Source organism: Heloderma suspectum, chromosome 3, assembly GCF_057233095.1.
Source record: "Heloderma suspectum isolate Gila_16-S chromosome 3, 16-S_ref, whole genome shotgun sequence".
NCBI lineage: Eukaryota > Metazoa > Chordata > Lepidosauria > Squamata > Helodermatidae > Heloderma > Heloderma suspectum.
The window spans coordinates 298,773,221-298,799,591 of NC_139460.1; the positions used below are offsets into that span (position 1 = coordinate 298,773,221).

The window sequence follows — 26,371 nt, forward strand, 5'->3', positions numbered from 1 at the left end:
ACCAGGTCCGCAGCCTGGGGGTCATTTTGGACTCCCAGCTGTCCATGGAGGCTCAGGTGTCAGCTGTGAGCCGGACAGCGCTGTATCAACTCCATCTGATACGGCGGCTGCGCCCCTACCTTCCTGACCATCTGCTCCCATCGGTAGTACATGCCCTGGTCTCCTCTCGTTTAGACTACTGTAATGCGCTCTACGTGAGGTTACCCTTGAAGACGGTTCGGAAACTGCAGCTGGTACAGAACGCGGCGGCTCGCCTGATTAAAGGCAGCCGCCGGCGAGATCACATCACTCCAGTGCTGAAGGAGTTGCACTGGTTACCAGTTGTTTTCCGGGCCAAATTCAAGGTGTTGGTTTTGACCTTTAAAACCCTATATGGTTCCGGCCCAGCCTATCTTAAGGAGCGCCTCCAGCAACACCAGACAGGCCGCTTAACAAGATCAGCCTCGGATGGCCTTCTGTCTGTCCCATCAGCCAGGACAGCTAGACTGGTGGGGACGAGGGAGAGGGCCTTCTCTGTGGTGGCCCCCACTCTGTGGAACTCCCTCCCTAGGGAACTCCGTCATGCCCCCTCTTTAATGAGCTTCCGTCGTGCATTAAAAACGTGGTTGTTCAGGCAGGCATTTGGGGTGGGTTAGGGTATTTTTTTTTTTTTTTTAAATTGGTAAAATTTTATTGTTTTAAATTGTTTATGGTGGGTTGTACATCGCCCAGAGTGGCTGGGTGACCAGTCAGATGGGCGATTAATAAATTTAATAAATAAATAAATAAATAAATAAAATAATTGCCAGCTGTTCTTTTCAGAGAGACTGTGGTGTTCAAATCAGTTTTGACATTAGATTTCTGTAGTGCCAAAAAGTGAGCTAGGTGGGTGTCTAGTATATGTGTATAAAGAGAATGTATTCCCTTGCTCCCAAAGCATTCTGTCGAAAAGGATCTGGACAGTGCAGGGTGGGGGAGGAGGACGGGAAGGAGGCTCAGTAAAACAATGAGATGGTAAGGAAAGGCCTGTGGTAAAGAGCATCTGCATGTAATTATTGCGATAAGGCTTGAAGAGAGGGTGTGTGAACAGATTTATTGCATGTGTTCTGTCTAAAGCCTCTTGATTGACACACTTTGGGGGATCTCGAGGGGATTTACATGAAGAGGGAAAGTGAGCTCTTGAACGACTGCCAAGATGCTCTCATCCAAAGAGCAGAGGTTGCTTCATGGAAGCTGCTAGGCACATGTCTTCCGTATTTGCCAACACCATTGCTGTTTTCTAAAGCAATACCCGCTAAACTAGGTGGCATATTTATCTAGAACTGGCTTCCCAGGTATTCTCATTTCAGTTTCAAAATATCTGTTGGCAGATTTTTAAATGACTTCAGCTTGCTTCCTCATTATTTTTATTTAATGAGGGACTCGTACCTTGGCGGTAATGTGTGGGAAGAGGGTTTCTTTTTAAAGTATATTACCAGGCTTTAGTGTACAAAAATGATAGATTACTCTGGTGTAAAGAAAGTCCTTTTGAAGTTGGTGGCAGCCATTCTGCGCAACAGAAGAGCACCCAAAGCTAATCAGGGAAACAGGAAATATTTGTTCTCAGAGACACATGAACAGCAGCAGCTGCTCCCATTTCTCAAAAACAAGGCAAAGAGAGCAGATCTTTGCATGCCTTTCATTTTATGGGCAACTGTAAATCAAAAGGTAAAAGCAAATTGGATATGCGAGTTTTAAAAGCAATTGTGCATTTATTACTCAAGCATGTAAACTGTTTTCAGAGTAGGATTCTCCATGATTTGCATGTGTATTTTTTCCATTCATTTTCTCAGAATGATTGCACTATTTTAAAATTCCAAATTTAGCACAACTACAGATTGGTAATGTCTTTGCAAAACTAATGCAGTAAAATATCTGTCTACACCAGGGGATCTCATAGTGTCCTAGTAATGAACCTGCATATGTAACCATTCCCCCTCCTCTTTGTCTTTTTAGTCTCCTCAGTTGCAACTGAAATGAAGCACAAGCAGCTTGCCTTGTAGAGCTCATTTGTTTTCTTATGAGTTCAGGGGCACGAACAAAAGAAAAAGTAGGGAATAGGGCTAGTTGAATTCATATCATAAGGGTGTAGCTACATGTTACACAGGCCATGGGGCTTCAACTAGGGTCGTAACTTATGCTTCACTCCCCCCAAATATAGGACATGGATTTGCATAAAAATTGCATATACTAATTTATATGTATAGGCGCAAATTTAGAAAAAATTACTATGATTTAAATAGAAATACACATCTCACCATAGTGGGGTGAACTGTGACTAGCTGCTCTGGTGACTCTCCAGGTACATACAGTTGATAGACATCTTCAGTGCCCCTACTCTCCTTTCGGATGGTTCTTTATCTTTAAACCAGATTTTGATTGGATGCCCTTCAATCAGAAGACTATCTCCTGTAAAGTAGGTCACCCTAGCCTCTGCTGAAAACAGCATCCCCATGTTCTGCCACCTGAAGATGCTAGGTGTTACCTATTTTGAATAAAATACAAATAAAAATAGATTTTCCCTGTTCTCTATCCCATGTTGTGATGACATCACGTTGTGCCACTTCCCACCTCTACCAGTAGTTGATGATGATGATGATGATGATGATGATGATGATATGGAATGTGAAAATGTACTATGTGTTCATGTCATGATTTATGGTAAGCGATGCTATGCATGACAACAATCAGGGACAGAGCTCAACATAAGGAGACTATTTCCTGTAGTAGCCTTTTGTCCTATATAGCACTTAGTTCTTCCCCAATTTAAGTCCCCAGAATACCAGCCCCGATTCATGTTTAAAATCTCATGTAAAACAATGTGCTGCTCTATTGACCTCCAAAAGTGACTGCCAGCCCTTGTGTTGGATGGCATGCACTGTACATGACGCAATTAAGGCAGACACATCTCCTCACTCTGAATGGGGAGAAGCTCATTCCTTGGACCACCTCACACTTGGGAGTGGGGCAAGTCAGTATGAGCAGTCCCAGCTTTCCACATTTTCATTAAAAAATTGATCATATGGATCACAAATATAGCCAGTAATGATTCGCATGATCCTATCATCGCTCATCCCAGGCATTATGGCCACAGGAATGGCTGCTAATCAGATCCATGATCTGCTGGTCTTCCGTTGTTTTTCTACACATCTGGGAAATGTTAGAACTGCTCAGGTAGACCAGAACTCATGCATTACGTTAACAAACGTGTGTGTGTGTGTGCGCGTGCGTGTTATAATGAAGCCTGAAAGGTATTGTTCTTACCGCAACAAACCACTAAGAATCATCTGTCCATTTTTTCTTGTTGTCCACATGGGCAGAGTAAGTAGCAATAAACAAATTTCCCCCTTAAAAAAAGTCATTTAGGGTGCAATCCTATGCACGTTTAGAAAGAAAAAAGCCCTACAACTCCCAGCATTCCCCAGCCAGCATGGCATTATAGGACTTTTTTCGCTCTAACCATGCATAGGATTGTACCCTTAAGGATAAATTTCTGTCAGCTGACCTAAGAGTCCAGCAAATTCACTGTGAAACCTAAACCTACCTAAACAGCTTTTCAAACAGCCTTTTCTATTAACTGCACTGTTGTCGCATTCTTGAGTGCAGCATTCTTGATTATTACCTCAACAAGAGAAGGCAAAGGAATTACAGGTTTTAGGGCATAAGAAGGTCTCCCTACTTTTACTCAGTGAAAAAGTGGTGCTAAGGTGATTTCCCACATTTTTAAGGTTGCCTCCCTCATTTTATTCTCACTAGGAAAGCTGCCTCAATTGCATCCTGACTCTGTCCTAAAAGCTCTCTGAAAACATAATAGTAAAATCTTGATGCTGGAAGAGCATCACATGGCCACAGCTACAGAAAGAATTCCTCATTTAGAAGAATGGGGATATAGGCATGTAATTCTCCAGGTGCCCGTGTCTACCTGAATGAAGGAGCAAAGCTTATCCTACACTGTATTGCTTCTATTTGCGAGAAGAAGGGGTTACATCTTTGAATGTTCTCCTACCTTAACCCCACCACCACCAAATCCTCCCTGCACATAGGAAAAATACCATGGTATGGATGTGGTAAAACAGAGCACTACTAGCTTTGAAAGTACAGTGGAGGGGGTGGGGGTTAGGTGGAAGAGTAGTAAAAAAAAAAAAAAAAATGACAGGCACAGGCTGAAGCATTACAGTCTAGGACAAGCTTTCCAACTGGATTCTGTTAAATGTATAAACTGGCCCTCTGCCTCAAAGGCTCAACATTTCCTGTGATTTGGATATGGTTTTTGCATTGTCTCAAGATTTAGATGCAGAAAAGATCCACTTTATGGCTTTGAACGGTTTGTGTTGTGATTTATATTCAAAGATGGTAACTTGGAAATATTCCACTTCTCAACATTTCACACCTGATAAATGCTAATGTTTGCTGCATAATGGAATACTTGCAGTGCGGGTAGATACTTGGATAATTCATTCCTGTAAAGTTTTAAATTGTTCCCTAAATAGGCTTGAGCTGTTTTTCTTTCCCAGTGCTAATATCCACTACCCATTGATATTTTACCCCATGTCACTCCCAGTTCAGCATGCACTTGTATAACACTTTTCTTCAAGGTCTCTAAAGGGACTCACAGCAAAGGCCTTGTTGTTGTTGTTCAGTCGTTAAGTCGTGTCTGACTCTTCGTGACCCCATGGACCATAGCACGCCAGGCCTTCCTGTCCTCCGCTCTTTCCCGGACTGTGCTCAAGTTCGTATTCATTGCATCAGTGATGCTAAAGGCCTCGCACAGGGACAATTAACATATATCATTTTAATTTCTTAATTAAAAACAATAATGCACATGTAATAACAGGAAGGCCTGGCATGCTATGGTCCATGGGGTCACGAAGAGTCGGACACGACTGAACAACTGAACAACAACAAAATAATTTTACATGCATAACGATACACTTATCACGAAAAAAAAAATGGAGCACAGCCCTCCCAAAGTTCTGTCTTTCAGCTTGAGTCCACAACAAAAATATAAACTTTTCTCTGAAGCTTGATTTTTCTGCTGGCCGAAGAAGGAAAACAGTCTCTACTCAGTTCATTCCATCTCCTCAGCAATCTTCTCAAAAATATATCAGGATCCAGCAACACAGGAACAACTTGTTAAACAGCTCTGTCTCAAGGGTTCAGGGTCTTACAGGGAGGAGAAAGGAAGCTTCTTCCACACTGCATTTTGGTAACTGCCTAAAATGGTGACCACTCCCTATCTCACTCCTTTCCTGAGCATGTGCAGGAATATTCCCACTCAAAATTCTTAAAGAAAAATATACCAGTGGGTTACACTTGGTTCTCTGGAGCAGATGAGAGGACCATCCATAAAGTATGTTGACCCAGAAGAGATGGAGTATTATGTAATAAAGTACAAAGTGTGACCAGAGGAGTGACAAGTTTTAAAAAGGCTTTAAAATGTGTGACATACTGTAGTGGTATACTGCATGACAACATGGAATATTCTCAGGTGGGGGCATTGAATCTCTTTCAGCCCAGGGGCCAAATTCCATTTTGGAGAAGCTCTCAGGGTGCACTGGGCAGGGCCAAAGGCAAAGGGGTGGGACAAAATGCCAGGACATTTTAGTTTAAAGCTCTTTTGTTCTTCCATGACTTAAAAAAAAAACACCTCTTACTGCCAGTAACTTAGGCCAGTGGTCTCCAAAGTGGGGTGTGCGAGCTGCCTCTCACTGCTCCTACGAGCTGCCATTGTGTGCAAGGAGGGTGGCGGCAGTGGTGGTGGCCACTGAAGGAAAGCAGGAAGGAGAGTAACCCTTCCCACTCAGCAAAGCGGGAAGGAGATTAACCCTTCCCACTCTCCTTTCGCAGAAGGAAGCCAAGAAGGAAGCGAGCACTTTCCTCTCAGCTTGCATCCAGTCAAAGGAGAGTGGGAAGGATTAACAGCCCAGGCCAAGCCACCAGTCTGCGCAGGGTGTGGGGCTGGCGACCAGGACTCCTGGCTCTGGCACAGGCCAGAGCCTGGCCAAGCATGCCTTTCCCCTCCTCCTTGCAAGGAGACCTTTCCCCTGCTTGCAAGTTGACAGTGGTGCCCTAGCTCAATCGTCAGCATATAGCAATGACATGTGCACAGTTAAGTGGATTTACAGGTTATATTAATAATTTTTTAAGTGAGAGTAAAAAAGGGTTTTGTACTGTTAATAAAACAAAAAATTATTATAAAAATATTGTTTATTTCATCTCTATCTTATCCTGTTTAATTTTTATATTTGTGTATGTTTTATAATGTACATAATATATTAGTACAACAGTACATGTATATAATTTATAAATAAATATACATATATTGGGGGAGTGCTCAAAATTTTTTCACTGATAGGGGTGCGCGATCAAAAATGTTTGGAGACCACTGACTTAGACAGTTGGGAAAAGCTTTTAGAATGGGAAGGAAACTGCACAAAAGCTGAGAAGGCATCAAATGTTCAGTGGGTGCAGGGAAGGGGTGTTCCTCTGGGGAACCCAGAAACCTGTTCTGCACCCCTGGCTAAGACAGATGGACAAATTCCTGGAGGAAAAGGCTATCAATGGCTACTAGTCTTGATGGCTATGTGCTCCCTACAGTACCAGAGGCAGTGAGCCTAGGTACACCAGTTGCTGGGGAACATTGGTGGGTGGGTCCTGCTGTGCTCATGCCCTGCTTGTGGGTTCCCAGTCGACAGCTGGTTGGCCACTGTATGAACAGAATGCTGGACTAGATGGACCCTTGGTCTGATCCAGCAGGGCTCTTCTTATGTTCTTAGATGTTTTTAGCATTGGTTGAGTGTGCTGTACTGCTGGTGTGGACTAATCTTTAGTTTGTTCATATAGTTATTTTGTGTATTTACTGTGTATTTATACTTGCTTTTACTGGCTTTAACTACCTTGAGAATCCTCATTTGGACAAGAAAAGCAGGACATAGGGTTGCATCCAGTGTTAGCCCTTCTTAGCGTATACCCATTGAAATTAATGGGACTTAAGATAGACTAACAACCCGTTGAACAACCCACTGTTTTAAAATACTAATACTATCCTCCTTCACAAAATATTCCCAAATACAACATTTGGCAACATTTTCAAAAAGTGATGATACTTGGCACTGACAGTGGACCAGGTCTTGTTCTTTAATAGAAGAGGGGCAGCTCCTGTCTCAAGAGTTCACAGTCTTCACTGGTCAGTCCAAGAACTGATGGAAGCATAGTAGTATTGGCAAAAGAATAGTGGAAATTGAGTGGGTTACATGGAGGTATATGAAAGTGAGAGGGAACATAGAAAGTGAGGGGTAGGGTAGATCAGAAAAAGCTCTACTGAAAGCTGGGGGTGAGGATGGAGTGTGCAGGAGAGATCAGAGATGTGGCTTGACATAGCTCCTCCCATTCACTATTTGCAACATAGGGAGCATTAAAGAGCAAAGTGATTTTTCATGCTTCTGCAGTTGATGCACATTGTATTCTTCTGGCAGTTTTAAAATAAATAAAACTTGCTTCTTCTTCTTTATCTGCAAAAGTGTGCTACAACAATGAGTACCAGTACCACAGAGTGATTTCTAAAAAGTGCTCTTCCTCTTAGAGCCTTTCTACATGAGGCGTTTATTGTGCACTCGTGATTGCTCACTCAGGGTAGTTTGCGGGTCCTTTACATGACATCCTCCTCCTCCAGGATCTCTCCTGTGCTTTGTGACCATTATCTCAGCTTTTTTTCTTAACAGGAGGTATTTTTTTCTGAATGGCCTCTATAAGGCCATAGAAATCTCGAGTAATTGCACAATTCTACTATACCACAGCACCACCTAGTGGTTGTATAATAGAACACAGAGGAGGCAGAGAAAGAAAACCCCCAGAAAAAAACATGTGTAAAGGAGCAGAGCTTTATCCTGCAAAGAATCTGGAAGCCAAAGCCTCAGTAAAGGTGCAAGTCAAAAGCTTCATGTAGAAAAGCCCTTAGGGTTGCTAAGGGTGATTTGTCCTGTGCCAGGAGTAATGAACATATGGCTCTCCAGATGTTATTGGACTCCTACCCCCATTAGCCCCAGCCAACAACATTTGGAAGACCATAGGTTCCCCAGCCCTAAGTCAGACTGATAGAAAGTTAAGCTAAGTGGCTGTCCTTGTACCAGTGTGTTACATTGGAGTGTGGAGGCTTGAGAACAGAAATAATCCTAGTTCGGGGAGGGAGGTCTTCTTAGACAGAGGACTAGATTAGAGATGTAGGGACTTTATTAAATCTGTTCCATCTGTGTTTTGCATATTGTCAGGCATCTTATGTTCCATCGTCCACTCGTTGACAGAATTGGATTTTTTTAGGGATGTATAAGAATTTTGTTCCACTTGTGGTATTGTACATTAGTGCTAATTCACATGTATGCTAATGAACATTAGTGCAAGTGTACATTTGCACAACCCTCCCCCGCCGGTAAAAAAAGGTCCACAGTATCCGCACAACTTCGTATCCACACAGCTTCGCTGTGGAATCTGCAGGTCATTCTTAGAAATCCAAACTCATTTGAATCCATTGTGGATTTCTCCCTGGGCTAGATCCACAATGTTTTTATAGCAATTGGTATATCTTGTATCATTGCAGAAAATGTATTAGTATATTTTTAGATCTTTACGTTGTTGCTAGCTTTTACTTTAGTTTTATTTTGTTGTTTTAAACTTTAAAGGTTTTTATAGTATGATTTACTATTTTATGGTTTTAAGTTTTATTTTGTGAACCACCCAGAGAGCTTTGGCTATTGGGCAGTATAGAAATGTAATAAATAAATAATCTATTCTCTCTTTTTTGTTCCCAAGGTTACAAAGTGGGATGAATTTGCAAATTTGTTTTGTAAATGACAGTGGCAGCGACAAGGATAGTGATGCTGATGACAGCAAGACTGAAACAAGTCTGGATACACCTTTATCCCCCATGGTGAGTCTCAGTTGCAATCTTATATACGGTTGGGAATGGTGAACCACCCAAATTTAACATTGCAGACAATTCAGATGAGATATCATTGTTTTCACAATTACTGTCTGTTAGATAATTAAAGCCTGGTTTTTGCATAAGGCCCTGATAAATAGGTTACTTATGTATTTAAACTATATTGAGAACTATAGGGCTCAGATATCATTAGAGGTTATATGCATGGCAGGGAAGGTACCCAGGCCCAAGACTGCTTCCTTCACCACACTGGGGGACCCAGGTTATGTGTAAGCCAGTCCTAAGATCATTTTAAAATATGATGGGGAAGTGATTGCTGATAGCATTGTCCAGTTAATTAGGCAAGTGGGTCTAGTTCTTAGATTGCATGCAAATATAAAGAAGCTATCTTGAACTGTGTCGCATAGGGGTCCATCTAGCCCTTCACAACTAATCAGACTTGTTGCAGCTCTCTAATGCCTCAGGCAAATTTTTTCCCCAGCCATAATATGCTAGATCCTTTAGTTCAGAAATGCTAGGCATTTAACCACGGATCAAAGAATCAAACCCTTAATCCAAGGCTGGTGATATGGTTTCGTTGCTGTTCACTCCAACAGGGATTCAGTAACTGGTTCAGAGCATCTGAAAAACATGAAAAAGAAAAAAAAAAACCTAGAAAGCATCTACTACAAACCAATGACAAATAGAGACCATGTCTCAGAATGCAGGAATATGTATGTTTTATTCCAAGGGCTTGGAGTAAAACATTCATTTTCCAACATCCTGAGACATGGTTCCTCTTTGTCATCAGCACATCTGAACCAATCAGTTTAGTTCCAGTTCACATGGGTGAATTCACACTATGATAGCGATAATGTTAGCTATTTTAATTGGTTGATTAATTGAGTAGTTGCTGAAGCAGACAAGCCTGTTCAGATCTTAGAGCTGATTCGTGTGCATATTGTCGCCCTTTCTAGAGCAAGCAGAGCTCTTCCTATTCTGACAGAGACACTACTGAAGAGGAATCTGAATCTCTGGATGACATGGATTTTCTCACAAGACAAAAGAAACTTCAAGCTGAAGCCAAAATGGCCTTGGCAATGGCAAAACCAATGGCCAAAATGCAAGTAGAGGTGGAAAAGCAAAACAGGAAAAAATCTCCAGTAGCTGATCTTGTATGTATTTCACAAAAGATCGATGCCTACCTGTTGTTTCCACTTTTAGGGTCACCCAACTCTCCATAACCCTTTGTTTGTTCTTTTGTTTTTGTTTTTTGTAGGCTTAAGAAAACATATAGCTCCGCAATCTTTAGAAAAAAGTTAAAAGTAGAGCATACGTAAATTATATTGACTATATTAGAGTCAAATCACGCAGGGAAAATAAATGTCATGCCGTTAATGTTTTACATTACTGTTCTGCAAAATCAGATTTGCCCAGCCAGTGTAGTTACACAGCTGGAATAAAGCTTCTGTATGGTCTTAACATTGTCTGTGAATTTGTTGAACAGTGTTAAATTAATTCCCAGACCTCTCTGTAGCAAGTTGGAGAGCCCCCCCCCCCCCAATTTATCCCCAAACAGTCTAGTTGCTGCCTTTTGACCACCGTCTTGAAGGCGCTATAGACAGTATCCCATACTGCCACTGCACTCCTAGTCATTCCACTGCACCAGCAGTATCCACCGCTAGCACAACAAGGAGTCAATGCTTTGTAAAGGAACCCCAGAAATGAGTGAAAACACTCATTTCTGAATTGGGACAGGTCAGCAGAGCTCCATTCTGCAAGCTCCGCTGACCGGTCAATTCCAGAAATGAGCATTTCTGGTTGCTTTAAGAACTGCTAACTCCCCCTTTCACTAGTGGTGGGTCCCATTGCAAGAGAGGGGATAACATAGAATACTGCCCTATGGTGCCTGCATAGTTATTCACTCAACCTGTGTTACATGAGCATTTCTGAAACATAGCCCTTCTAAATTTGTGCACTTGTTCTAACTTTGCTAGATCCTCCAGACCTTAGGCAAAAGTGGAGGTATTATTATATAAGATAGAATGGGTTTATGACAATGACATACTAGACCTCTCTCTAACAAGATGTAACCTTGGGAAACACAGCTTGTCCCTAAAAAGCCTTCAGCCTTTTCTCTGACATGCCAGTTTTTGCCATGCATGGAATCTGAGTTGTTGTTTTTTTCATATGGGCACATTCAGAGCATTAAGATTACCCCACCTGCAGTCTGAGGTGGTGCAGTCTGGGAAGAGCTGCTCCATGTGATTGCTGCATATGTAGATTGAGCAATACAATGTTCAGGTAGACTTTGAAGAGTTTTCCTTAACCCTTATGTACTACTACTCAGTTGCAAGACTAGTATACATATACGTTCTTAATATGTAGTGTGTAGAACTGGAAAATTATATGTGTACAGTGCCTAGTTTCAGAACACTTAAATATATAGATTATTATCAGTGTTATTGCTATTATTACAACATAAGAAAATATGCTACGGAAGTGAATTTTTTGTAAAATGTGTATTGCTGGCCAGGACACTAGCTAAAAGTATTTTCAATGTTATGTTTAGCTGCCGCATATGCCTCATATAAGTGAATGCTTGATGAAAAGAAGCTTAAAACCCACAGACCTGAGAGATATGACAATTGGGCAGCTACAAGTGATAGTCAATGATCTACATTCACAGATAGAAAGTAAGTGGAAAATAGCAGCGGTACTACATTTTACTCTTATCATTGTTCATGGCACTTCAGCTTAGATGAAAAAAGCAGTTCAGATTCATGTAAGAGCTGATACCAACACTGAACCAGGATACATGATACAGTAGTCATAGGATTATACCACCTCCAATATGGGAGAGGGATCATTCTCTTCAACGAACATTGGGTTCTGTTGTCCCAAAGCAAGATTTTAATCAATGAATATTGGGTTTCTTATTCTACAAGGATAAATTTTCTAATTCAGTACTAGCTTGTAACTCACTTCTCTTCTCATATTTTCTGCCTTAGATATGGAGAGGGAGAATCACTTATTTGAAATGCCTTCAGTTGTTATACCAGAAACAGCCATTATTCCATAACCTAATCCCACTGAGGATAGTGATGTACAGATTTTGTTAAATCCATTCTGCCTGTGTTTCATGGATTGTCAGGCATCTTTTGTTCTATTGTCTGCTTATTGACAGAATCGGGGGCGGGGGGTTAGGGGTGTACAAGAATTTAGTTCCTGTTTGCTAATGCATATTTGCGCAAGTGCACATCTGCACAAATCCCCCCCCCCTTTTAATGGTCCACGGAATCTGCAGGTTGGATTAGTAGAAATCCCAAATCATTAGAATCAGTTGTGAATTTTTCCGACATCCCTAATTAAAGAAGAAGCCAGTCCTTTCCATATCTTTCACTTTTCTGCTCTCCTTGAAACAATAGTAAAGCTACTTTCTTGCCGCTGTAGATAGAGCAATGTCGTAGATCAGGTGTAGGCAACCTGGTGCCCTCCATATGTTTTGGGCTACAACTCCCATCAGCACCAGCCAGCATGGCTAATGGTCAGGAAATGTGGGCATTGTAGTCCAAAACATCTGGAGGGTGCCAGGTTCCCTACCCTTTTCTTGGCCTGGTTGTACACATAACACCAAACCATTGTTTATTTAATCCATGGTTTATTGCCCTACTGGTAGGCAATCAAACAAACCATGTTTTGTTTTCTCAGTTCTTGAGTTGTTTCACTCCTCATTCGCCTGCTCCCTCCCTGAATCCCAGCCCCTTTGTAGCACTGTAGTACTGGCATGTAGAGTGGCTGGGGTTTGTTCCTGCTCTTGCCTGCCACCTCTGTAGCATGGTGAAACAGAACCCATGTTCTGCATTGGCATGTAATGACAACCCATGATTTAAATAACCAAACAACAAACCATGTCTTCCATTTCTGGGTTATTGCATGGTTTGTTAGCACAGCTGCATTCACACATCATAACAACTCAGAATTCAAAAACCCATACCATGGATTAGTGTTATGTGCAAATCAGCACAATAGCCCGATGCATCATATGTCCCCAGACAAGTAAAGCCTTGGTAGATCAACCCTAGTGCTGAGAATTTTCCATCACCTCCCTCAACTGCAGAAATGCCAGATGTTCCATGTTGCTACTAAGCTTCAGAATTTAAGAGTCCATTCCACTTTAAAAGTCATCCTTGATTAACTCATGAGACCTACGGTAGTGTCATTCTGATGTTTTGCTAAAGCTTGTTTTTAACAATACTAGTCATTGTTCTTAAACCATTACTTCATAGCCTTCCTTGTTTATATGCATGCCAAAAAACGAGTGAGTGCCCACCTATTCCTTTGAATGAGCTGCTGAATTTCTATACCGCAATGACTAACAGATTCCAAAAATTAGTCACAGGGGAACTAAATGAAATTAAACTCTCTTTTTCTCCTTTCTGCTGTCAGGCTTGAATGAAGAATTGGTGCAACTGCTGCTTATTCGAGACGAATTGCACACAGAACAGGATGCTATGCTGGTAGACATTGAAGACTTGACCAGGTTGGTAATATTTTCTGATAAGTTCTGTTGGTATGGGCTATCTCCAGTCCTTTTGTTATATCATTGAAACAGAAAAATGATCTCTGAATTTTTGGTGCTAAAATCTCCCCAGCCAACACCTAGATCAAACTGTTTTCTGATCGATATCAGCTTGGGTCATATCCCAAAAAGCCACAGTAAATACCTTTATTAGCTCTGATCTAAATGTCGCAAGCTTTAATTATTTAAATTTATTATTTATTTAAAACTGCTTCTTAGGCCACCTTTAAGGGCAGAACCCTCCCACATTCCTGCTTTTTGAGTTCTCCAGAACTCTTCATCATGCTGGATGTTGAGAAAAATGGGGGCAGGGGGTATAAAGGCTGGGCATGATGTTTCCCCTTAGTCTGTAGTCTTAAGGTGTAATGTAGGAGGAGTTACGCATAAATTGGATTGGCCTCAGAATGTTGTATCCAGAGCTATTGCAACAAAGAAGTAATACTCTCCCTCCATTTTTTGAATATATAAAATATAGTAGTTGGTTCTGTCTCCAGCCCTAATCAAAGATTAGATTATTAAAAGTGCGCCTGTTCGGGAAATGTGGATCTATCACATTTACCGCTGTCTGTGGTTGTTGTTGCATCTACTGTTCTGTTTTTTTCCTGCTAGTTTTCTAACTGCTTGCACGCCTCTTGCTGTGACTGTTTGGTGGGGGGAGGGTGGTTATTTTTTAAAATCAGATAACTGCAAATTTGTACAGTAGAACTTCTCTTTGTTATTCACACTGTCTTGTCAGATGATTAATGAAGCTTCTTGGGTTATTGCATCAATTTATATAACATCCAGTGCCTGATGTTTCCTGTAGTTGCTTGCCCTGAAATGGTCTTTGGTTCTTTTCTTTGGGGAAGTGATTGGTACTAGGAAATATTGGTGAATTTTGTATGAGAAGTCAAAGAGAGTGGTCCTAAAGGTGGATTCCGGAACTTCCTTCATTAGGCACTCTATCTTTGTGATTCCTCCCTCTCTCAATTAGAATTCTCTGATTTCAGCTCCAGTCACTTCTCCCTCAGTAATTTAGCCGCCATCATCTTTTCTTAACTCTTCCTTCCCTTCCTAAGTTTCCTTTTCTTAAGGACCTTGCCACTTCTTTTTCTTGTGCCTGACTTGTCTGGATAGGCAGCAACATGTCCTGTTAATGACTTGCCCCTCTGTCTGAAAAGTTGCCATTAATTATTCAGTCTGGTCAGGGAATTGGCATGATGGCTGGCAATAGAAAAAGACCTTCAAATCCTTGACCTGTAGGAGCCAAAATCAATAAGGGTAACTTCAAACATGACTTCAGGACCTGGGAAGACTTAAAAAGTAAAGTGCATGTTGACAGTAGATCTTTCCAGTTCCAGGAGGCTCAGCAGGAAAGGCCAAAACAGTGTCAACATCTGATGACTGTACATGTTTCTTGTCCAGAAATGATTTCACTTTTCTTGTCAGAGGATAGAGCTTGATGGAAAAAATAGATGAGGTGGGGGCAGTTCACAATCTACATCCTCCATAATGAAAGCAGGAGTGCTGTCTGTTGGGTGGATGAAGTTGCTTTTCCCTGCTTTAATGCATACTATGAGATACTTCTTATCAGCAGTCTGAATATAGAACTTGATATTAATTACTTTTGCTATCGCTCTTGCCAGACCTTTCGCCTAAGTGCTTCTCTTCCTGTGCTAGTTTTTAACCTCAAGGGGGAAGAACTGTGTTCGTCATCTGCAGACAAAGTTGAGGCTTAGCTGAGCCAAAGCAAACCCAACTACTATTTTTTTCTGTAATATTTCTTTTACAGTGCGGCCCCCTATCAGTACCATGGTAATTTAGCACCATTGCTGCAGACAAGGTAAACTACTGTTAAATCTCAACTTACCCAGATCCCTTTAATCCAGACCCTTCCTCATGCAGTACACACCTAATGTTTTTCCCGTCTATAAATCCTCTTATCACTCTCCGTTCCAGATGACTTTCACTTTTCTCAGATTGTCTGATTAGAGAAGGTTCTGTGATAACTCCGCAGCAAGAAATGCTAAGTCGCTTCTGTTACAGCTTCCTGCCATAGATGTCTTCCAACTTTTCCACTACACTAGCACCTTTGCAACTCCAGAAAATGAGTTCTAGGGTCTTGCAAAAAAAGAAAAGTGTCCTACCATGCAAACCATATTTTCAGTGCTATTTATTGATGGCTTGGATCCACATGATTAATTTATTGTAGTACCATGCAGAAGAGGGTATTCTGATGGAGCCAACACTTTGGGTGGGGTGCTTCAGTGGCTACCAAATATTTCACAAATGTATGTTCCCCTCTCTCTTTTACCCTCATCCCATCCTCTTCGAAGCTCACAAAATGCAAAGGAGCTGCAAAAAGGATTCACTTTCAAAAAGTTAAAAGAATCAGTGTCACAAAGGTCTCAAAGAGGACTAGGGAGGAAAGTTGTTTCAAGAAAACCGATTGCATAAATCTACCCACATGTCGAGTCCTCACCAAGATGGTATAGAATCTATCATTTCATTTGCATTGAAAGTTAGGGATGCGGTGTTTTTACAGTGGGTTCTGTAATATGTGAAGCAGCCACATGCATTTATTGTGTTATATCCATTGTTAGTCCAACTGGTCCCGTTCATTTCAATGGGTCTTCTCTAAGTAGGTCTAACACTGGATGCAACCCTTTATCTCATATTCACCATGAAAACAAGTTGCAGGGAACCAGCGTTGATCTCCACTCACAGTGTAAACATAGTGAAATACCTGAGCATAAAGCTGCCTCATGTTCACTATGGAGCACACAGTGAACACAAATTGCTTTCACTAATTGATAGCAGAAGCAGCCTTTAATGGTTCAAAGCATCCTTCCCCAAGCTGGTGCCCCCCAGATGTTTTGCACAACAATTCCCAGAATTTCTGACCATTATCCATGCTGGCTGGGGTTGATGGAAGGGGAAGTCCAAAAATCTGGAGGGCGCCAGGATGGGGAAGGCTGGTTCAGAGGCTATAGTTATGGTCTGGAACCAAAAACATCGGGCAAGTCTAGGCTGCCCTGTTTAAAAATTGGTTTGAATTTATATGGAGAGGGAGAGAAAATCTGGTATATGATGATAATAGAAGATGGGTACCATCATTAGAAGTAGCTTGCATGCCACCTATGGGCAATATTAAGAAATGCATGTTTAGTTTGTAAAAACATGACTAAGGGCTTACATATACAAATATCTGAGGTTCAAATGAGATGTGACACTAAACACATAATTAGGAAGCCTGTTCATTATTGTTTTAATTAATAGCAGGCATGGGGTGGGGTGATTTTAATCAGGAGTTCAACATGAGGGAAGGGAAGATTAAGCCCTTTCCTCACCTGCTGCAGTCCTATTGAAAATGTCCCTCCACACTCCTATTAGGCCCATTAAAAAGTTCCCATTGGCAGACACTGCTGTCTCAATGAAAACTTAGGAAGTGGGAGACAGCTGCAATTGCTATTCATTTTTAAAAACCTGAGGGGCTTCCTAATGACACATTTATCATCACATGTAGCTTGTCCTGAACATGTGTCAGTGACCAAGAAAAAAGTCTTGTCTGTGTTGGCAAGTTCATTATGTGCTAACAGCAACTATGCACCAAACGTTGCTTTTGCTAGACTAGCAAATCCAAATCCTACATGTGGGGAGGAGCAAACATGGGCAAGATTTACATGGCTACAATTAGTAAGCCTTAACTCAAACCAAATGTCTTGAGTGTTTATTTAGTCCATAGACCTTTCCACATATCAGTACATAAAAATAGTTATTAGAGCAGAAAAGTAAAACAAGCACAAATTAAGACATGTAAAATAAATAGAGTATATAATATAACTAATCATAAAAAGATTAAAAGCTGAACATAAATACATAACATAAAATCAATGACCAATTTTACATTATAAACAGTGCCCATACCATTTATCTCTCAATAACTGTTACTGCCTGGCAGCCATTCATTAATTGTGATTTCATCTCAAAAGCTGCAACAAAATATTTGGCTATTTGTTCTGTTTCATTTTATCCTCACATCTATGTGAGGGAGGTTAAGTGGACAGATGGTGACTACTCCAAAGTCAACCAGTGAGCTTCATGGATATGAATGAGGGTTTGAACATGTGTCTCCCCTGTCACTCTTTTTGTTTCCTGTGTTCTTCTGAAAACACTTTCACTGCTTAAATGTTTAATTATCCAGTCAGATGCCCGACTAAACCTCCCTTCACAGACCATCAGATTATTGGTGGTTTGGGGGGGGGGGGTGATATTTTTGTTTGTTGTTCTTTTGTATCTTGACATTTTGCTACATGAAGCAAAGCAACCCAATTCCAGGCTGGGGTCATCTTGAAATATCCTTGGATTATGTGAAGACAACAAGTTTAATTTCTACAGGAAGGAGATGAAACTCTCCTCCATTTCTCTTTACTCCTCAAAAACAAACTTCCTTTCAATATTATTGCATCCTACAATTGGATTTTGGAAGCAATTTTCTTTAAGTCTACATTGTGTTCTTAATTAGTTTAACCTGTTGAAGGCTGTGATTTTTATTTTTATTTTTTGATAGATTTGTAGCCCAAACTAGTGTGATGAATAGGACTGGCTCTATAATTGCAGCAAAAGTAGCATAGCACTAAACTAACCTCAACAGTTGCCTTCGTCTACTTTCTAGATATTATTCTTTACACTTTGCATTTACAACAACAGCACAGCATACTGTTTCCTGATCTTATGTAATAATGTAGCTTTTTCCATTTCCCTGCAGACACGCTGAAAGTCAGCAGAAGCACATGGCTGAGAAAATGCCAGCAAAATAAAGTGAGACGCCATCAGACTAAAGAAAGAGCTAGAACTTTTCGCTTCTGTGGTTGTACAAACGCTGATGCTCCACGTGTGGCGCACAAGAAAATCAGTGTTAGTCATTGATTATGGGTGCAATCTGCCAAGCACCAGGAACCCTGCACGAGTCCCCCCCTTGAAACGAATGGTGGATGCACAGCAACAGTGCTTGGCGAATTGCTCCCGGTGTCTGAAGCTTTATGTCCAGTGATTGGCCTACGCTTTTTAATTTATTTGCTGTTGTTTGTTTTTTTACTTGTGCCACTAAATATTGGACAGTTCAATAATCTTATTGTAGAACAAAATGTACAGTACTTATAAACATTGCAAACATGAAAGAAGAAGAGAGAGGGTAGTTTAACTCTTATTTTTGTTTATTTTAGAGACTTAAGTTGAACAGTATTTTACCATTGACTACTTTTTGTTATTTCACCGTAGTTTTAAACAAATGAGACTGTAATTTGACGGTGCTATACAAGTAAAAGAGAAACATACATGCCTGCCTCGTAGTGAAGTTGTAGCTTTCAGTAATATATATATTTTAATCGGTTTTCAACATTTTGTAAATGTTGACTACCTGACATCCATTTTTAGATGTGCTATTAACATGCGGTTGGGTTGAAAGAGTTATCTTGAAAGTTTTATGTATAAATATGTAAAATAAAAATTAAAAATTTCTTTCATATGATATGTCTTTTTGTTGACTAGTAGGATATTTACCTGTAATATCTTCATGTAAAGTTCCTACTTTTCTCATCGTCAAAAAGTAAAAACTCTTTATCTTCATATTAATCCATACATATGTATATCTTAAACGTTTAACCATCTTGTAATTTAGTATTAATTGAGAACACAAATAGATCAATGTTAGAATCACTTGAAGGCAGGCACATCAGTAGGTTTAACATTAACAAAAATTACTCTGTGGGCTGAATGATTAAAGTAACACCACTTCTCAACTATGTACAAAACTTGAATTAAACTCTACATAGCACACTTGACATGGGAATTGATTAAATATTTTGCTTTGGCTAAAATTGCACTTACTGTCATCATGCATTTTAATAAGAGCTACAAACTCTACCCTTCTGTCCAAATCCATAGCTCAGTTTGTCAGCATCTATCCCATTCATTTTCATGGAGGGGGCAGCTATGAATGCATGCCTTCTGAATCGAATGGAGCAGCCCTTGTGAACAAGTGAGGTCTGCATGTTTTAATTGGACCACATTTTATTTAAAGCTGGACTCGTGTTGATTTTCCAAAGCTTTCTATCTTCTCACTGTAGCAGCAGCTATAATATACAACAGGTGAAGTAGGTTCTGCTTATGATCTGTCTTGTAATTTGTGTGTGCGTGTGTGTGCGCGCGCGCGCGCTTTGAAAAATTCCTTTTGAACAAGTTGTATGAAAAATGAATCGCTCAACATCTTTGAAAAGTGTCATGGTGCATATGGCCTATATTATTTTTGCTATTTATTTGAATTGCTGCTTATAACACCTGTGTGGTTCCTCAAATTGAAGAAATGAATGTGGTAGGTGTAGTTATAGTATATGGGCTGAAGGCCACGCATTGTGAGCAGCAGGAGCAAAGGGAATATCCCGTGTGCATCTGTCTTCCCAGTAAAACAAATGCATTCTTAACAAGAAACATTGCACTCTGGTGTATGTATATTCTGCACCTCAATATGCTGAGGCCTGGTCTCCATGTGTAGCAGAATGAGGTGGTACAGCGCTGAGGGGGTGGAATGGATTGTACCACTGCAAGTGAGTGGTCACATTTTTCAAATCTCCCCTGCATTAAAAGCTCCCTCCAAACAGAAAACTAACACAGCAGGCAAAGGATTAGAAGATATCTCCCCCCCCCCCGCCATGCTATTTTTCTATTTTCAAGGAGATTTTGTTTTTGTTTTTTAATGTGGAAGAGCATTTGGAATTTGGAACACCTCTGCTGTGCAATATGCCATTTGTTCTCTGGCATGAGGATCTCCAGTTTCAGAGGCACTATGCCCCTGAATACCAGTTGTTGGGGCTATTGCCTTCATGTTCAGCTTGCGAGCTTCTCGTGGGCATCTGGCTACTGCTAGAAATAAGTACTAACTAGACCTTTAGTCTGATCCAGCAGGGCTCTTATGTTCATGTGTAGACTAGGCCTGAAACTGCAGAAAATGGGTAATACTATCTCTCGTCATCAACTGTTAGGGAATGCACACCGCTCTGCTTTTCAAGAGATGGGAATAGTAGCAGGGGGGGCATAGGGTGCTTTATATCAACCAGAAAGGACACCATTTGGAAATGGTCCTCATCGCTTTACATGTTATGAAGCAAGGGCTAGCACAGTTTCTCAGCCTAATCAGTTCTCCCAAAGCAGGTACGTTCAACTGCTTTTACTTCAGCAGTTATTTCCTTTCTTCCTGCTACTTAAGATCACAATTTCATCTTTAATCCCCAAAATGAATTCTATTTCTCTGACTATGATGTAAAACTAGTATTTCGATGGGAAGTCCAAATTAGAAGGATCCGAAACATAACACACTAAGGGCATAATCCTTATGCATGTTTAGACAGAAAAAAGTCCTACAACTCCCAGCATTCCCCAGCTATTTCTTCACGCAGTGCTTAATTTATTACATGAATTGCCACAGGACGTTGTGATGGCCATTAGCATAAATGTTTTTTGGGGGTTGAAAATAGAGGTCTCTTAGTGAAAATAGAGGTCTCTTAGATTCATGGAGGTCTCTTAGTGAATATTAACTTTGATAGCTAAAAATGTAACTTCCATGTTAGAGCCTACTTCTTCTGGCCAAAGTGGATGTGATCTGGTATTATATGCATATTTTTGTTATATAAATAGCATCCATGAAGAATCCTGAGCAGCACTGGGATCATAGGGGTGGGGAAGGCGATTAATGCTTTCCTCCTCTCTGTCCCTGATGTTCCCAACAAAATTCCCAGATTGTTGCTATTAGTACCAGGAGGAAAACTTCCATTGGTGCCGATGGAGGCTTCCTCCTGATTCAAATAACAAGGGGAGTGGGGGTGATTTTGATCAGGGCCACAGCAGGGGTGGAGGGTTCAAACTTCTCACCACATCCTGCTGTCTTGATTATGCACTCCCATGGCTGCTATTCACATAACAAAAAACATGCTAACTCATTGAATTCATGCAGATGACATGACATCTAATTGTGACATCTAATAACACATGACATCTAGTTTTGGCCCTGGTTATAAGATGCTTCGGACAACCATATAGTGCCTATCTAGCGCCATCAAACCCTGCCTGGGAGCTCCCAGAGTCATCTGGTGCTGTTGGCAATAAAAGTGCTGGGCAGATTGTCTTTTGATGTGATGTCCTCGTGTTAGAAAGACCTTCTTACTGGCATAAATGGAATCCATGGTTGTCTGTTTTTGAAAATAACATCTGTTAATATCCTTGAGTGCGGTTTGATTAAGGAATTAACTAACACAGGTACCAAATGTCACAATGAATTGGGAAAGTGATTTTCAATCTGTCCCTTCAAACTGTTTTACATAATATCAATCTTGTGAGAGGAGCCTATGGGGGAAAGAAAAATCTGTTTTACAAAGTCATGCACAGTTCGCAAAAGCCTGGGAACTGCTACTGAGGTAGCCTCCTAAATATATACAAGCAAAAATATAGCTTTACCTATCATTCTCCTTCATTTTTATTATTGTTATTGATACTGAAAAGCCTGAATAAAGTACTGATTTAAACTGATGGGGATAAAACCCATTTATTTGGATGTGTGTTTCACTTTTTTCTCATCCAATGTGTGTTAAAACTCTGGTGGGAAAAACATATTAAAGGAGCAATCCTATGTCCCCTAGACAGCGCCTAGGGAACATAGGATTGTTCAGTTTCCTGGCTCCAAGCTCAGAGATGGGGCTCCAAGCTCAGAGCCAGGAAACAGCGCTCCCCACCCCCTCCCCCTTAGAGCCAGTGTGGAGAGAACTGTCCCAGCTACCTCTCTTCACTCACAAAACAGAGCATGGAGACGGGAAAAAGGTGGAGAGGGGAGGAGACCGGGGCAGCTGCCATTAGAGAAATCCTATGGCCACCCCAGCCTCCTTCCCTCCCCCTCCCCAAAGCCTCTGCTAGATGGGCAAAAATGCCTGTCTAGCTTAAATACAGAGCTGGAGGCACCAGGCATGCCTCCCTCTGCATAGGCTACTCATAAGCCTCCTAGTTTGGGGGCTTATGAGTATCCAGGGTGCAACCCATATGATTGCACCATAAAGGACATTCACTGGCAAATGTTTTTCCTAGGTTTTTTGAGAACAAAAAAAAGATAATGGATTCCAGCGTAAACATTACTGCCTCACAAATGCTGCCTTGAGCCTTCCCCTGTAACAAAAAACTTGCAGCTGATGGAACACTTGCATTATGCATTGCAATTCACCTATTTATTTTAAACCCCCCTATCCTCCCTCTCCAAGCCTCAAGGCAGCCTCCCATAAAACACAGTTTAAAATAATGAGCAAACTGAGTAGTGAATATGCATCTTTGAAGCATAGTGCTGAATGAACCACACCGACTGGAACAGCAGTGGCAGTCTTACTGCACAGGACCTGTGCTCGTCTCAGAAGCTGTGCTAAGTCATTCCACAGTGATTCATTGTTCAGCATTAATTGCTTGCAAGGATAGCCGTTTGATGGCAGCTGTGCTCCCTCCCATGTGTGCTCTTCTAAACCGCAACTGGAATTGTAGGCCTAAATGAATAGATTTGTTTTAAAGAGTGCACAGCAAACAGTTATACAATGGCTAGGCTAAACTGCTTAAAAACATGTTTATAATGGATAAGGACATCCCAGCAGGAGGAGGATCTAAGCGGGTGGGTAAAAGAGCTGAAGCCGTACATACGTGCCGCCTTCTGATTCATTCCATCTCTACGCTGCCTGGACTGGAATAAAGATTTTGGCACCAAACATACAAATGCCAATTTGTATGTTTTCTGTGCATAGGGCTCCACCTCTCCTCCCTCCAAAAAGATTTAAGAGTTGCCACCACCCATTCATAAGTTTAATGTGTTTGTGGAAAATAGAGCTTCTGGAAGGAATAAACTGTGATAGCAAGCATGCTTTAAAAAGAAAAAAGAAACGAATAAGGGGAAGTTGCTTTGTGGAAATAAGATTACACCAGCCTTCCCGAACCTGGTGCCCTCTCCAGATGTGGCAGACTGCAACTCCCATAATCCCCAGCCAATGGTCACGCTGGTTGGTGATGGGAGTTGTAGTCCGACACATTTGAAGGACACTAGGGTTGGGAAGTCTGGACTATACATCATTTTCTTATCTCCATCCAGAAAAGTACAAATGCTATGTAAGAATGAGGAGCTGAAAGGGCTTTTAGATATCAGTGGCCTGTTTTCCAACTCCGTATGTAATCATTAAAAGGAAGTAATGTTATATTACCCATTATTGTGCTTGACTGCAATAAGCTTGCAGATGTTAGATTCATCGCTAAGAGAATGAATGACTAGCCTACCTGTAGTTTTATTTGCCATCTCAAAAACGACAGAATGATCTCAGTATGAATCCAAGGCAAACCATTCAACATCACAGTAATTCAAGTCTATGCGCCATCCACTAAGGCCAAAGAAGCTGAGGTTGATCAGTTCTATGAAGACCTACAACACCTTCTAGAACTAACACCAAAAAAAGATATCCTTTTCATCCTACGGGATTGGAATGCTAAAGTAGGAAGTCAAGAAATCACCGGGATAACAGGCAAGCATGGCCTTGGTGTACAAAATGAAGCAGGACAAAGGCTAATAGAGTTTTGCCAAGAGAACACGCTGATCATAGGAAACACTCTTTTCCAACAGCACAAGAGGCGACTCTACACATGGACATCACCAGATGGTCAATATCGAAATCAGATTGATTATGTCCTTTGCAGCCAAAGATGGAGAAGCTCTATACAGTCAGTCAAAACAAGACCTGGAGCTGACTGTGACTCAGATCATGAGCTTCTTGTTGCAAAATTTTGGCTTAAATTGAAGAACGTAGGGAAAACCACTAAACCATTCAGGTATGACCTAAATCATATCCCTTATGAATATACAGTGGAGGTGAGGAATAGATTTCAGGGATTAGACCTGATAGACAGAGTGCCTGAGAAACTATGGACGGAGGTCCGTCACATTGTTCAGGAGGCAGCAACTCAATCCATCCCAAAGAAAAAGAAATGCAAGAAAGCCAGGTGGCTGTCTGAGGAGGCTTTACAAGTAGCTCACGAAAGAAGGGAAGCAAAAGGCAAAGGAGAAAGGAGAAGATATATCCAACTGAATGCAGACTTCCAGAGAATAGCAAGGAGAGATAAGAAGGCCTTCTTAAATGAACAATGCAAAGAAATTGAGGAAAACAATAGAATGGGAAAGATTAGAGATCTTTTCAAGAAAATCAGAGATATCAAGGGAACATTTTGTGCAAAGACGGGCATGATAAAGGACAAAGAAGGCAGGGGCCTAACAGAAACAGATGAGATTAAGAAGAGGTGGAAAGAATACACAGAAGAACTATACAGGAAAGATCTTAATGTCCCTGATAGCCATGATAGTGCGGTCACTGAACTTGAGCCGGACATCCTAGACAGTGAAGTCAAGTGGGCCTTAGGAAGCATTACTAACAACAAAGCTAGCGGAGATGACAGTATTCCAGTTGAGCTATTTAAGATCCTAAAAGATGATGCTGTTAAAGTGCTGCATTCAATATGCCAACAAATCTGGAACACTCAACAGTGGCCACAAGACTGGAAAAGGTCAGTTTACATTCCAATTCCAAAGAAGGGCAATGCCAGAGAGTGTTCAAACTACCATACAATTGCTCTCATTTCACATGCCAGCAAGGTTATGCTCAAAATCCTACAAGCTAGGCTTCAGCAGTATGTGAACCGAGAACTACCGGAAGTACAAGCTGGGTTCCGAAGAGGCAGAGGAACTAGAGATCAAATCGTCAACCTTTGCTGGATCATGGAGAAAGCAAGAGAATTCCAGAAAAATGTCTATTTCTGCTTCATTGACTACGCTAAAGCCTTTGATTGTGTGGATCACAACAAACTGTGGCAAATTCTGAAAGTGATGGGAGTACCAGACCACCTTACCTGTCTCCTGAGAAACCTGTACGAGGGTCATGAAGCAACAGTAAGAACCGGACATGGAACAACCGATTGGTTCAAAACTGGGAAAGGAGTACGACAAGGCTTCATATTGTCGCCGTGCTTATTTAACTTATATGCAGACTACGTCATGAGAAACGCCGGGTTGGATGAACCACAGGTCGGAACTAAGATTGCCGGGAGAATGATCAACAACCTCAGATACGCAGACGATACCACCCTAATGGCAGAAAGCGAAGAGGATCTAAAGAGCCTCTTGTGGAGGGTGAAAGTGGAGAGTGCAAAAGCTGGCTTGAAATTCAACATTAAAAAAAACGAAGATCATGGCATCTGGCCCCATCACTTCCTGGCGTATAGAAGGGGAAGAAATGGAAGCAGTGACAGATTGTATTTTCTTGGGCTCCAAGATCACCGCAGACAGTGACTGTAGCCATGAAATTAAAAGACGCTTGTTCCTTGGGAGGAAAGCTATGGCAAACCTAGACAGCATAGTAAGAAGCAGAGACATCACCTTGCTGACAAAGGTCCGTCTAATCAAAGCTATGGTTTTCCCAGTAGTAACGTATGGCTGTGAGAGCTGGACTCTAAGGAAGGCTGAGCGCCGAAGAATTGATGCTTTCGAACTGTGGTGCTGGAGAAGTCTCTTACGAGTCCCCTGGACTGCAAGGAGGTCAAATCAGGAAATCAACCCTGACTGCTCATTGGAAGAACAGATACTGAAGCTGAAGCTCAAATATTTTGGCCACCAAATGTGAAGAGAAAAGTCACTGGAAAAGACCCTGATGCTGGGAAAGATTGAAGGCAAAAGGAGAAGGGGACAGCAGAGGATGAGATGGCTAGATAGCATCACGGATGCAATGAATATGAACTTGAGCACACTCCGGTAGCAAGTGGAGGAC

The 26,371-nt window shown here is 41.3% G+C and overlaps 1 protein-coding gene across 4 annotated transcripts in view; it reads left to right on the forward strand.

Annotated features, from left to right (window-relative positions):
- Positions 1–19,368, forward strand: part of SCHIP1 (schwannomin interacting protein 1) — a 157,043-nt gene extending 137,675 nt beyond the window's left edge. For 2 of the 4 annotated variants that reach the window (XM_084847378.1, XM_084847377.1), the window contains exons 4-9: positions 8,824–8,941; positions 9,910–10,107; positions 11,505–11,628; positions 13,382–13,475; positions 15,286–15,336; positions 18,262–19,368. In XM_084847378.1, coding sequence (XP_084703504.1) covers positions 8,824–8,941; positions 9,910–10,107; positions 11,505–11,628; positions 13,382–13,475; positions 15,286–15,336; positions 18,262–18,313 — 637 coding nt within the window. In that variant the 3' untranslated portion in view covers positions 18,314–19,368. The remainder of the gene's footprint in view (positions 1–8,823; positions 8,942–9,909; positions 10,108–11,504; positions 11,629–13,381; positions 13,476–15,285; positions 15,337–18,261) is intronic. The other 2 variants (XM_084847379.1, XM_084847376.1) reach the window with 1 other exon arrangement.
- The last annotated feature ends 7,003 nt before the right edge of the window (positions 19,369–26,371 follow it).